At 50.2% G+C, this 12,185-nt stretch overlaps 1 protein-coding gene across 1 annotated transcript in view; it reads left to right on the top strand.

Moving 5' to 3' along the window:
* The first annotated feature begins 4,096 nt into the window (after positions 1–4,096).
* BCAP31 (B cell receptor associated protein 31) overlaps positions 4,097–12,185 on the top strand; it is an 88,000-nt gene continuing 79,911 nt past the window's right edge. The window contains exons 1-2 of the mRNA XM_048490931.1: positions 4,097–4,209; positions 10,442–10,605. Coding sequence (XP_048346888.1) covers positions 10,514–10,605 — 92 coding nt within the window. The 5' untranslated portion in view covers positions 4,097–4,209; positions 10,442–10,513. The remainder of the gene's footprint in view (positions 4,210–10,441; positions 10,606–12,185) is intronic.

Raw genomic sequence — 12,185 nt, 5'->3', positions numbered from 1 at the left:
CTTATCTGTAAAACAGACTCCTTTGTTCTGAGGTTGGATTTATAATTTAAAAAGGCAGTTTGGGATTGGGGTTGCCAACTCTGGGTTGCCAACATTCCTGGAGATTTTCAGACTGGGGGAGGTGGGGTGAGGAGGGGACTCAATAGCCTACAATGCCCTCCCCTCCAAAGCAGCAATTTCCTCCAGGGGAACTGATCTCTGTCGTGTGGGTGACAGTAATAATTCTGGGTGATCTCCAGGCTTCACCTGGAGGTTGGCAACCCTATGAAGAAGAAAAAAGAAAAAGTAGGAGTAGGAGTAGTTTGGATTTATATCCCCCCTTTCTCTCCTGTAGGAGACTCAAAGGGGCTGACAATCTCCTTGCCCTTCCCCCCTCACAACAAACACCCTGTGAGGTGGGTGGGGCTGAGAGAGCTCGGAAGAACTGTGACTAGCCCAAGGTCACCCAGCTGGCATGTGTGGGAATGCACTCTTTGCACTGAATTCCCCAGATAAACCTCCACAGCTCAAGCGCCAGAGCAGGAATCAAACTCAGTTCCTCCAGATTAGAATGCACCTGCTCTTAACCACTACGCCACTGCTGCTCCATATTTGTAAAAGTAAGCGCATGGTTCTAATAATGCAGCTACAGCTCTTGTGTTAACTAACTGTGTCTTTGGCTGGAGGAGGTTAAGTGGATATACAGTGTGTCGAATTTGACAGTGGCTGGATGATTTATAAAGTTATCAACTCCACCTTAGGAAACTCAGAGTGACTTGGGAGTGGAGACTGGGGAGGTCAGGGTTTGGGAAGGGGAAGCACCTTGGGGAGCATAATATTATAAAGTCCCTCCTCCAAAGCAATAGTTTTCTTCAGGAGAACAGATCTCTGCAGTCAGAAGATGAGTTTCCATTCCAGGAGCACCACCTGGATCTAGTGACCAGGCAACTCAGTTTTCACATTCACAGTCAGCTTTACACTTGCTAACTTTTGCATGGCTTGCATTTATGAACTGCATTTCCTCCTTCAGAATTTTTTTTTTTTAGCTGAAGTTGCACATTTTCTTTTATTACAATCCTAGGACTCCTTGATCACTTCAGGACAAAGTTCGTCTCTCCCTGGAAGGAAAAAAAAACGTGACCGGAGACCATGGAGACAATCACTGGATCTGTCACACCCTGTGTGTGATAGCCCCTTTGAGTCTCCTTGCAGGAGGGAGAGGTGGGGTATAAATCCAAAACGTCTCTTCTTCTAACCACTACGCCATGCTGAGCGTGTTGCGTCCATGCACCCATAAGGTCTCAGCTTGCAAAGCTCACTTTACATTGGCCCACCATGGATTTCCATTATCAAACAGCTTTAGCAACTAAGCAGCTCCAAACTCATCTATTTATAAGAGTTATTATTCCAGCGGTCTGGTTTCTCCTGGCTTGGACTGTCCCTCCTGCCCGCCAAGATGTACCTGGCTCAACAGGCCCCCAGTGAAGTCAAAGGTGGCTGCCCCATTGATCCTGCCCCGCTGCTCCCTCCTGTTCCAGAGGGTTTGCGGTCCCAGGGTGTCCTGGCTGCCACATCGCCTTCGCCCCCAGCCACGGGTCGGGAATGTGGTAGGGTGGTCAAATCTAGATTGGCAGATTCCTTAGGTTTCATCTGGGGGCTGGTATCCCTACTTCCCACCCTCTAGTCCACCGCCAGTGTGGGCGTTTTTGCTCTTGTGATAACAGGCGCGCGGGGGTGGGGGGGTCTTCCCAGTGGTGGGATCCAAAAATTTTAATAACAGTGGTAGGTTTCAAACAGTGGTGCTGCCGCGCACGCGGACCTCCAGTCCCTATTGGGCAGGGAGGTTGCTTTAGTAACCCCTTCTCGGCACTCAGAAAAAAAATTAGTAACCACTTCTAGAGAAGTGGTGAGAACTGGTTGGATCCCACCTCTAGGTCTTCCTCCAAAGCATCCATTTTCTCCAAGGGAATTGATTTGTGTAATCTTGGGATGAGCTGTAATTGCAAGAGATCCCTAAATCACCCTAGGTCAGTAGTGGCGAACCTATGGCACGGGTGCCAGAGGTGGCACTCAGAGCCCTCTCTGTGGGCACGCACAAACAGAGTGCCCCCCCCCCCCAATCTAGGCTGGCCTGGGCTGCTGGGCTTGATTATTAGCATTAAACCTAAGACCTAGTTTTGGGGAAGCAGTGTAGGCAACCCTGTTAAACCCCACTGATTTTCATGCGAAGAACTAAAGCAGGATCCTTTACCTGGGGAGTAAGCTCTCCAGTTGCTGGCAATGGGGTTTGCTTCTGAGTAAACCCTCCTAGGGTCAGTGATTCACCCATTGGAAGAGTTGCCCGGTTGCTTCACAGCAAAGCCTCCGACTACCACTCAAGCTTTTACTCCTGAGTAAGTAATGCACACCTCGGAGTCAACCGCTGCTTTTTTCTAAAACTAAAACCTCAGTATTCGGGTTAAATTCGTCGTGTTGGCACTTCTTAAGTATAAATAAGTGGGTTTTGGGTTGCAATTTTGGGCACTTGGTCTCGAAAAGATTCACCATCACTGCCCTAGGTGGATGCATCTGGTATCTAGGGTTGCCAGACCAGGTAACTCTTGGAGATTTGGGGACAGAACCTGTGGAAGACAATACCAGAGAGCCCACCCTCCAACGCATCCATTTTCTGTAGCGGAAGTGAGTACTACTGCTGGGTTGGTGCCGAGCGGTCGCTCTTCTTTGAGCTCCTCCACCTTTTAAAGATAAGTTTTAAATTTCTCCTACCCTTTGTAGTTTTCTCTCTTAGCCTTTAGCCCTTTCTTTTAAATTAGAGCTTCTCTGTTGCAATTTTGTTGTTGAGCCCAATTCTCCAACGCAAAGATCCATTTTCTGTAGCGGAAGTGGGGATCTCTGTAGCCTGGAGATAACGTCCATAAGGGATCCCAAAATCCATCACTTGAAGGCTGGCACCCCTGCTGAGGAAGGGGCGTGCCCCTGATATCTAGGGTTGCCAGATCAATAGAGGAAGATTTGCTGCAATCCTTAAAAACCTGGCACGTGGCTGAACAAACTGCAATCACCAACCGACTGGGCCAAGTCAGAGATAAGTTGCTGGAATCTTAAATCGTGAGGTCTGCTTAAATCTGGATTTGCTCCAATTGTTGGACTGTGACTGTAACCCCCATGCCCAGAATGGGTTGAACCAGTAAGGGGGTGGAGACTCAGAGCAGCAGAAAGGCTGCAGAGCTCTTTGGAGAAGAGAAGGCTACCAGACTCGGACCTTGATTTCTATCAGCCCTTAACACCTTGTTAAGGGTTTCTTTTTGTGGTGGTAATGGGTGAGAGTTCTCCTGGAAACCTTCATCATGTTGCATCCTGTTCATCAAGCCCTTGGAGTCTTCAGGAGCCAACCCACTTGCAAAGAAGAATTGGACTCTGGCAGTATCAGTAGACTGTAACTAGAAGGACTTGAAATGCAAACCTGAACAGGACCTTGAATTGTAATGTTAAATGTTGGTGTTTAATGTTATTTGTAAAGAGAAGTAAACTGTTTTGTTTAAATGTGGTTCTTTGCAACTCCTCCCAAGTACTGCCCCACAGAACCCACAAGCTGAGGTTACATGACCACACTGTACCTCCTCTCGCAAGGGGAAGGGTCTAAGAGCTGAGACCCGCAGCACTACCAAAGCTAGGAATTATCATGCCAAGGGTTGCCAGATCCACGCGAGGAAACTCCTGGAGATGGGGGGGGTGGGGGGGTGGAAGCTGGGGAGGGCAGGGCATCAGTAGGGCACCCACTCTCCAACGCATCCCTTTTCTCCAGGGGAACAGATCTCTGTAATCTGCAGACGAGCTGTATTTCTGGGGATCCCCAGGTCCCCCCTTGGAGGCTGGAATCCCTACTGGCCAGGGCAACTCGACTTCGCCCCTGCAAAACGGTGCAACGCAGCAGCAACAGCTGCTGAGAAGTCTTTGCAAGGCCCCGCCCCGGCTGCACCGAATTAATCCCACCACCTGCTTCCCCGGGGCTGCGGGGCTTTTGCAAACAGCTGACCCCAGGCCCAGCTGTTGCAATGCCCGGGCAACTTCCGGCCCACCCCCCCAGATGCGTGCGTGCCTGGGATTGGGCGCCGCCTGGTTCCCCCCCCCCCCCAATCCTTCAGGGTCCTCGGGGCGGAGCATGGCCGGCCACCTCCTATTTCCGCTGGTGGACGCGGAGGTGCGCGCTAGTTTCGGGTCGGGAGGCTGGTAAGCGGCGGCGGCGGCGCCCCTGGTCGGGCGGGTGGGGGGTGCAGCGGGGCGCTTAGCAGCAACCCTAGGATCGCTTCTTTCTTCCTCGCCTACGTCTGGAGAGGCGTTCACGTGTCTGCAGATTCCTGGGTGGGGTGTGGCTGGGGTGGCAGCATTCCCGTTGCACCAGTTTTCCCAGGCTGGGAACACGTGTCCTGACGTTCAGTTTGCTGGGGAGGGTTCCCAGCTCCAGGCTGGGACGGTCCCGGGGATTTGGGTGCGGGGCTTGGGAAGGGTGCTGCTGTCGGGTGCAATGCCCTAGAGCAGTGATGGCGAACCTTTTCGAGACCCGAGTGCCCAAATTGCAACCCCAAACCCACTTATTTCTTGCAAAGTGCCAACACGGCAATTTAATACTGAGGTTTTAGTTTAGAAGAAACGGTTGGCCCCGAGGCGTGCGTTACTCAGGAGTAAGCTTGGTGGTAGTCGGTGGCTTTGCTTTGAAGCAACCGTGCAACTCTTCCAAAGGGTGAATCACGACCCTAGAAGGGTTGACTCAGAAGCAAGCCCCATTGCCAGCAACCGAGCTTACTCCCAGGTAAAGGATCGCGCTTTAGTTCTTCGCATGAAAATCAGTGGGGTTTAACAGCGCTTAACAGGGTTCCCTACACTGCTTCCCCAAAACTAGGTCTTAGGTTTAATGCTAATAATCGAGCCCAGCGGCCCTGGCCAGCCTAGATGTGTGGGGGAGGGGGGCGACTCTGTTTGCGGGTGCCCACAGAGAGGGCTCTGAGTGCCACCTCTGGCACCCGCGCCATAGGTTCGCTACCACTGCCCTAGAGCCCACCTGGCATTTTCTCCTGTCGTCTGGTGAGCTGCAATGTATTTATTTTTAATTGACTTTAGCTTTGCACTGATTTCCCTTTCATGCAATAATACAATAATTATTATCATGGTATATCATAATAAAAGATAAAACAATCTTAAAGCCATAATAAAGACAGCTTTAAGAAACTACCCTCAACCTAACCCGCCGTTTAAAGATCTTCACTTCATCGACCCCCCCCCCCATAATGCCCTCCCAGCACATTTCAGAACTGGGGCTAACCCAGTAGAGCACTGGTGCAGTGATCAACTAAGTAAGAAAGCCTGGGATCCCCAGACCTCCACCTCCTTGGTGTCTTTTCTGCCATATACGGGGACTTGGGGTGGAACCTGCTCCGTTCCCCATGTGCAAACCTGTGGGGCTGGTGTGGGCTTTGCCCCATCAGTGGCGTACCTAGGCAAACTGGAGCCCTGGGCAAAACCTCAGTTTCATGCCCCCCCCCCACACAAAACAACCTTTTTTTATTAGGTATTGGAAAGAATAAAAGAAAGAAATAAAGAAAAAACAAGCATTGGCAGGAAGGGGTGGATTTAAAAGGAGAATCTGGGAAATTTTAGGGTGTGCCTGCTGTCAGGGGTGCAAATTATTATAGATAGCAGCACCAAAAATTTCACAGTATCTTTCTATGAGCCCCTACTGATGATACTACAGCCATATTTAGCAGTTTGGTTGAGGGGGTTCAATCGTTATGGATTCCCAAAAAAGTTCCCATCTCCTATTAGCTCCCATTTGAAACAATGGGGGATGGGGACACACCCTATGGGAGTCCATAACTTTGGACCCCCTAAACCAAACCTTACCAAACTTGGGTGATATCATCAGGATAGTCTCCTGAAAAATCCCTGAAATTTTGGTGCTGCTAGCCTAAAAACTGTGCCTCCTGCAGGCCAAAAACAGAAAAAACACTGAAAATTCAAAAAAAATCCCATCTGCATTTTTTTGGTGCCCCTCTATTGGCAGGGTTTCAGGGCAACTGCCCACTTTGCCCAATGGGAGGAACGCCTCTGTGCCCCATGCAGTCCTGTGGTCCTCTCCAGGGTAGGTCAGGCCCCACAAGTGTGCTGGGGCTCTCAGGTGGGGCAGGGGGCGGAGGAACAATCAGGTGAGCCAACTGTGGAAGGGCCCTGTGGCCAAGTCACGATTGGCGTTTGCCAAATGCCTATGAAATCGCGCCTGTTGCACCGTCATGCTCTGTTTGCAACTGTTAAAAGGTGAAGCCTCAAACTCAAATCGGGTGTTACCTGATATGGGTTTCCAGCCTTTTGTTTGGAGGAGGAGAAACCAGCGGGGACTCGCTTAGCAGGCCGGCCCTGAAAATGACAGGAAGCTTAGAAATGGGCCCCACTGCAAATACCCTGAGAGTCAACTATGGGGCTTTTATGTCTAACTGTGGGCTTGCCTTGTTTGAGGCTGAGGAGAAACTTAAGCTGGAGTGTTCAAAGCATGCAGAAACATGTTGTGCTGTAGGTCAGACTCCTTTGTAGTCCAGAGCTGCACTAATAACTGTTGGGTTGTGGAAAACACCGGTGTGTGTGTGTGGAATTGACACAAAGCATGCTTTTTTGAATCATCATGTGGGCCTATTGTGTAAGCTGTAATTAGCAGCAAACTGAATTTGGAGGGTTACACCAGCAGCAAAACTGAATTTGCATTTATAATACCTTTATTGGCATACTATACGAATTAATATCCATGCATTAGTAGCAATTGCCTTGGTTACTTTGATGGTTGCGTTCCGGATGTGGGGGGTTGCTTCCTTTCCTTCATTCCCTCCTGGCTGCATTGAACGTGGCCCTTCACGGAGTCAACAGTTGCAGAGGTTTTTCCCCTCTGCCTCGCCTCTGGTGTTTCTTTTTAAGGAAAACGGAGGGTGGGAGTAAGGAAAACCAAACAACCACGACTCTGGGTTGCTTCAAGATCCTATGTGCTGCCTTCGCGGTGGAATGAGAAACCTTGTGGGACTGTTGCAAAAAACCTTTAATGCCCTGGCAGTTCATGTGCGTGCTCTGTGCTCTTCCACATGTCTGCATAGGCTTGGTAATTATTTAACAAAATAGAAGAGGAACTCTCTCGCTCTTGCTGAAACTCAGTTCTTCTGAGGAGTCTCTTCCGGGCAGGTGTCTCTGCAGGTTGTGTCTGCTGCTCTTCCTGTCAGTGCAACCTCATGGTGGTGGTGGATACTCTTCTCCAATTTAAGCAAAAGACCACTGCATAGGTTCTGCACAGAGCAGTTGAACAGTGGTTAAGGCTGCAGTCCAGACCTAATAATATCTGCAGGTATTTAAGTCCCATTGAGTAGGATTCTGAAGAATCTGCTTAGAATTGCTCTCCGTATCTTTTTATCCCCCCTGCCCCTTGGGCTCATTCCGCACATGCAGAATAATGCACTTTCAAACTGCTTTCAGTGCTCTTTGAAGCTGTAAAGGAACGGCAAAAAATCCACTTTAAACAGTAGTGAAAGCGGTTTGAAAATGCACTATTTTATGCAGCGGAAGGGGCCCTAGTTTCCTTTGCATGCACTCTTTAGACCTTTTTTTTAAAAAACACCCACCCTATATCCTGTTTATTCTCCCTGTTTTCTGTTGTCCCGAGGACTTCTGTCCAGTGAAACCGGACTTCCAACCGCGCTCCCCATAGCTGGGCTCCGTTCACAACAACTGGAATTGGCATGTTAAAGCTTCGTAACATGTTTTCCTAGGAAGTGCTTCTACCTCTGGAATTTTGGCACGCTTTTAAATTGGAAACCAAAGGATAAGTGTGTCTCTTGGCGTGTAAAAAGGGGAAATGACCGCCCCTCAATACCTTGAGAACGGGCTGGTTGATAAATGAAGCTGCAGAGGCCCTTGCTGAGGCTGTGGCTGCTCCTTTTTTCTAGAGCAGGGGTCAGCAATTTGCTTTTCCAGATGTTCATAAACCATAGTCCCGGTCATGCCTGCCAGCATGGCCAGTTGGCCATGCTAGCAGGGGCTGATGGGAATTGTAGTTTCTGAACATCTGGAGAGCCGCAGGTTGCAGACCCCTGTTCTAGAGGAAAGAGCAGGTCTTGCATCTGGTGATTGCTTTCCTCATTTGTGAGGAGTAGGTAATTAATGAGGGGTAGGCTTATAAGTAGGGGCAGGCTGGAGATCTATTATGCTGATCTCCAAGTGACTCGAGATCAGGTCTACTCCTGCAGAAAAAATGACCACTCTTGCGGGCCCCTCCCCACCCTAAAACAGGGGTCCCTTGGGGTCTGATGCCCGGGGGCCAAACCAGGCTCTTCGAAGACATTTATCCGGCCCGCTGGGCAGAAGCGGATCTCCCCCTTCTCTATCTCCTTTTCCCCAGGCTTTACAAACAGCATTGGTGCTGGCTACTCGCTGCTCATTCCAAGCGTTCTGAGGGGTCTGCACTAATGCAGCAAGCGGGGGAGAGAGAAAGGCGGCGGAGCTTCAGGGCCGGATTGGCGGGGACCGCTGGGGTGGGGGGCTCCGCCAGGGGCGGGTCGAGGGATGATGGATGGCGCCCCCCCCCTATACTGGCTGCACTTTGGTTTGGCCCCCGGCTGGGCTCTTGCCATGCGTGTCCGGCCCCCCGTTTAAAAAGTTTGCACCCCCCTGCCCTAAAAAAACTTCCAAGTATCTCCCAGCCTGGAGCTCACAACGCTGTTTTACGGGTACATCCTTCACGATAGGTGGTGGCGAACCTTTGGCACTCCAGATGTTATGGACTACAGTTCCCACCAGCCCCTGCCAGCATGGCCAATGGATGGGAATTGTCGTCCATAACATCTGGAGTGCCAAAGGTTCACCCCCACGGCAACCCTCTGCAGCTTTTTAGCTCCATGCCAACACTTTGGATTGGATCTAGAAACAATCCGGAAGCCAATGAAATTCTCTGAAGGGGGGGCGGGGTTCTCTGCAGTCAATCCTGGTTAGCATCTTGGTGCTATATCTTCATAAGTCACTTGTGCCTTTGGCCTGGTTTTAGGGTGTACTTTTGCAAACCATATGCAAAGTGATCAATTAAAATAGCTTTCCGGGCATGTATGTGTACAGCAGGGGTCCGCAAACTTTTTAAACGGGGGGCGAGTTCACTGTGACTCGGACTGTTGGAGGGCCGGACTAAAAAAAAACTATGAACAAATTCCTATGCACAAATGATTGTAAAATGTTTGATTTCACCTTTCACCCTTTCTGACATGGGCTATTTTTAGAACAGTGACCAAAGTATGTCAAGTACAGGGTGGAATTAAATATTGTTGGGGAAGCTGTGGAATACCTTCCCCTGCAAAAAAAATAAGAGCAGAACGTGCTCAATGAAGCACTCCATCTAACCCAGGATCAGGTATCTTCCTGGGTTCTTTCCTCCCCATCAGCCAGCGAAGCCGATTCGGCCAGCCCGCGGCTGATGCCAATGGGAGTGAGGCGGAACAGAAAGCCTGAGAGCAACACATGGAGTAGCCGAGAGGGAAGGGCGGAGCAGGCGTTGCCACGTGTAAGGTTTCCAACTCTGGGTCAGAAAATTAATGGAGATTTGGGGGTGCCATCATGTAACTGCAATCAACGGCCGTTGGGGCCGGTTCCTCCTCTCCCTCGAGCCCCCACTGCACATGAATGGAGCCATCGCCGCCATACCTGGCAGGCCGGATAAATGCCTTCAGGGGGCCACATTTGGCCCCCGGGCCGTAGTTTGGGGACCCCTGCTGTTAAGTGTGAAGAAGGGTGTTGGATGTGGCTTGTGTTTCCGTGGTGACCAACTGGTGGTCAGCAGTGAGCATCAGGTGTGTGAGATGACCAGTTTGCCTGGGTGGAGCCAGCCACACCCAGGAACGTAGAAGTCTTCCTCAAAAGGGTGTGTACTCGTCTTCTCTCTGATGTCAAGTGGGCACGTGTGCCTGAGGTCTTTGGAACATTATGGAGGTTTTTTTCTTTTCCTCTGCTATCAGTTTTTGAGCAGGTTTGCGATGAGTCTTTGTGGGGCCCGCGTCAGTTGAATAAATAACCTTTTCCTTCCCTAAAACCACGTGGTGCGGATAATAGGAGAACCGGCCTCTTCTTCTGACCCCAGTGCTGAGTCGCTGGAGGAAAGGAGTGAAGGTTCTGACCGTATTGAAACAAGGGGGCTAGTGAGGTTTCAATGAGTTGTGAGTCCCATTTCTCCCCGCTGAGATGTTCTTGCACATCTTGCCTAAAGTTTAAGGCACCCCACCCTACAGCAGGAAGTGATCGAGAGAGAGGCCTTGAAGTCAAAATGTTTTAGCAGAAGGCTTTAGGTTACTGCAAGGGGACCAGGTGGTCACTTTAGCAGAAGCTTCTGGATTCATACTGCAAGGATGACTTTGCGTTTCAAATGTTGTAATCAAATACCTTTTCTTCCCGGCAGCCAAGATAATTTGCATCTCCCCGTGAATCTCCCACCTTTTCTCGGACTGTACTTTGTTTGAAGAATTCTACCATGAGTCTCCAGTGGGCAGCTGTGGCTACTTTCCTCTACGCTGAGGTCATCTTGGTCTTTCTGCTGTGCATTCCCTTTATCTCGGCAACAAGGTGAGGTGGTGTAGTGTGAGCTGAAAGCCTGACGGGATGGTTTGGTAGCCGTCACAGGCATTGCGCCTTGCCTCTGTTCCTCCAGAAGAAAAAAGAGTTTGGATTTATACTTCACCTTTCTCTCCTGCAAGGAGACTCAAGGTGGCCTGCAAGCTCCTTTCCCTTCCTCTCCCCACAACTTGTGAGGTGGGTGGGGCTGAGAGAAATTTGAGAGAACTGGGGCTAGTCCAAGGTCACCTGGCAGGCGTGTAGGAGCGCAGAAACCTATCTGGTTCACCAGACAAGCCTCCACTACTCAGGTGGAGGAGTGGGGAATCAAACCCGGTTCTCCAGATTAGAATCCAGCTCCAGATTAGAATCCAGCTGATCAGATGGGACAGTAGTGATAGGAGGTTAAGAGCTCATGTATCTAATCTGGAGGAACCGGGTTTGATTTCCCGCTCTGCCGCCTGAGCTGTGGAGGTTCATCTGGGGAATTCAGATTAGCCTGTATACTCTCACACTCGCCAGCTGAGTGACCTTGGGCTAGTCACAGCTTCTAGGAGCTCTCTCAGCCCCACCTACCTCACAGGGTGTTTGTTGTGAGGGGGGAAGGGCAAGGAGATTGTAAGCCCCTTTGAGTCTCCGGCAGGAGAGAAAGGGGGATATTGCAATCCAAACTCTTTCTTCTTCTTCTTCTTAACTATCACTGGCTCCAGGTTGCCGCTTACATAGGGGATGCTTGTTTCAGTTAAAATATTGGATTAAGGAGACTTGGCCTTGCCTACCCCGCTGTACAGTTGTGAGGAAGAAATGGTGGTGGTGGTGGGGAGAAACGGTGCATGCCTCACACCCAGAACTACTATGAAGGGCAGGGTAAAAATGTGATAGATGGATAGATGAAAAGATCGAGAGTAATTAAAAAACTAATAAAAGGCGGTGCCCTTTGATGCTGGGTCACTTCCAGGAACTGGAATTAACGAGCAGGCGTCCTTGCGGGTGAGAGGGAAGCAGGGGAAGAGTCAGCTGGGCTTTTTGAGTTGCCTAAAAAGTTTGTTAGGAAGGAACCAACATGTGCCAAAACTCAGAGGCCAGAGTCAGGAACCCCTTCGTCCAAAGGCATGTGGCGCAATATCTCTGCCAGCACAATAATATTGCACGAAGCTGAACACTGGAGTCTGGGTGAATTGTCTCTTTGTCTAATCCAGAAGTCCCCAGTCTTTCTGAACCTGTGGGCCCCTACAGGGATTCTGCCACAGGGTGGTAGACGCGGCCGCAGAATGGCTTCCAGCAGGAGGCGGAGCCAACTACAAAATGGCTGACATTTACCTTCAGTCACACAGTGCTCTGTGGGGGCAGCTGCTGCTGAAGCAGTGCTTTAAAAAAAATTAGCACAGCCAATCAGAAGCCCTACTGCCATGTACTGACAGGCGCCAGGCTGCCCTTGGGTGTCCCATTGGAGACACCTGGGCTGTTTTCTTATAATCCTTTGAATGAAATGTGAACAAAATGCAAAGCTGATTTAGAACACGTTTCTGTGATTGGGATGTGGCCGTGGTGGCGAACCTTTGGCCCTCCAGATGTTATGGACTACAATTCCC

This window comes from Sphaerodactylus townsendi, linkage group LG03 (genome assembly GCF_021028975.2).
Source record: "Sphaerodactylus townsendi isolate TG3544 linkage group LG03, MPM_Stown_v2.3, whole genome shotgun sequence".
Taxonomy (NCBI): Eukaryota; Metazoa; Chordata; class Lepidosauria; order Squamata; family Sphaerodactylidae; genus Sphaerodactylus; species Sphaerodactylus townsendi.
This window is presented reverse-complemented; position numbering and strand designations above follow the sequence as displayed.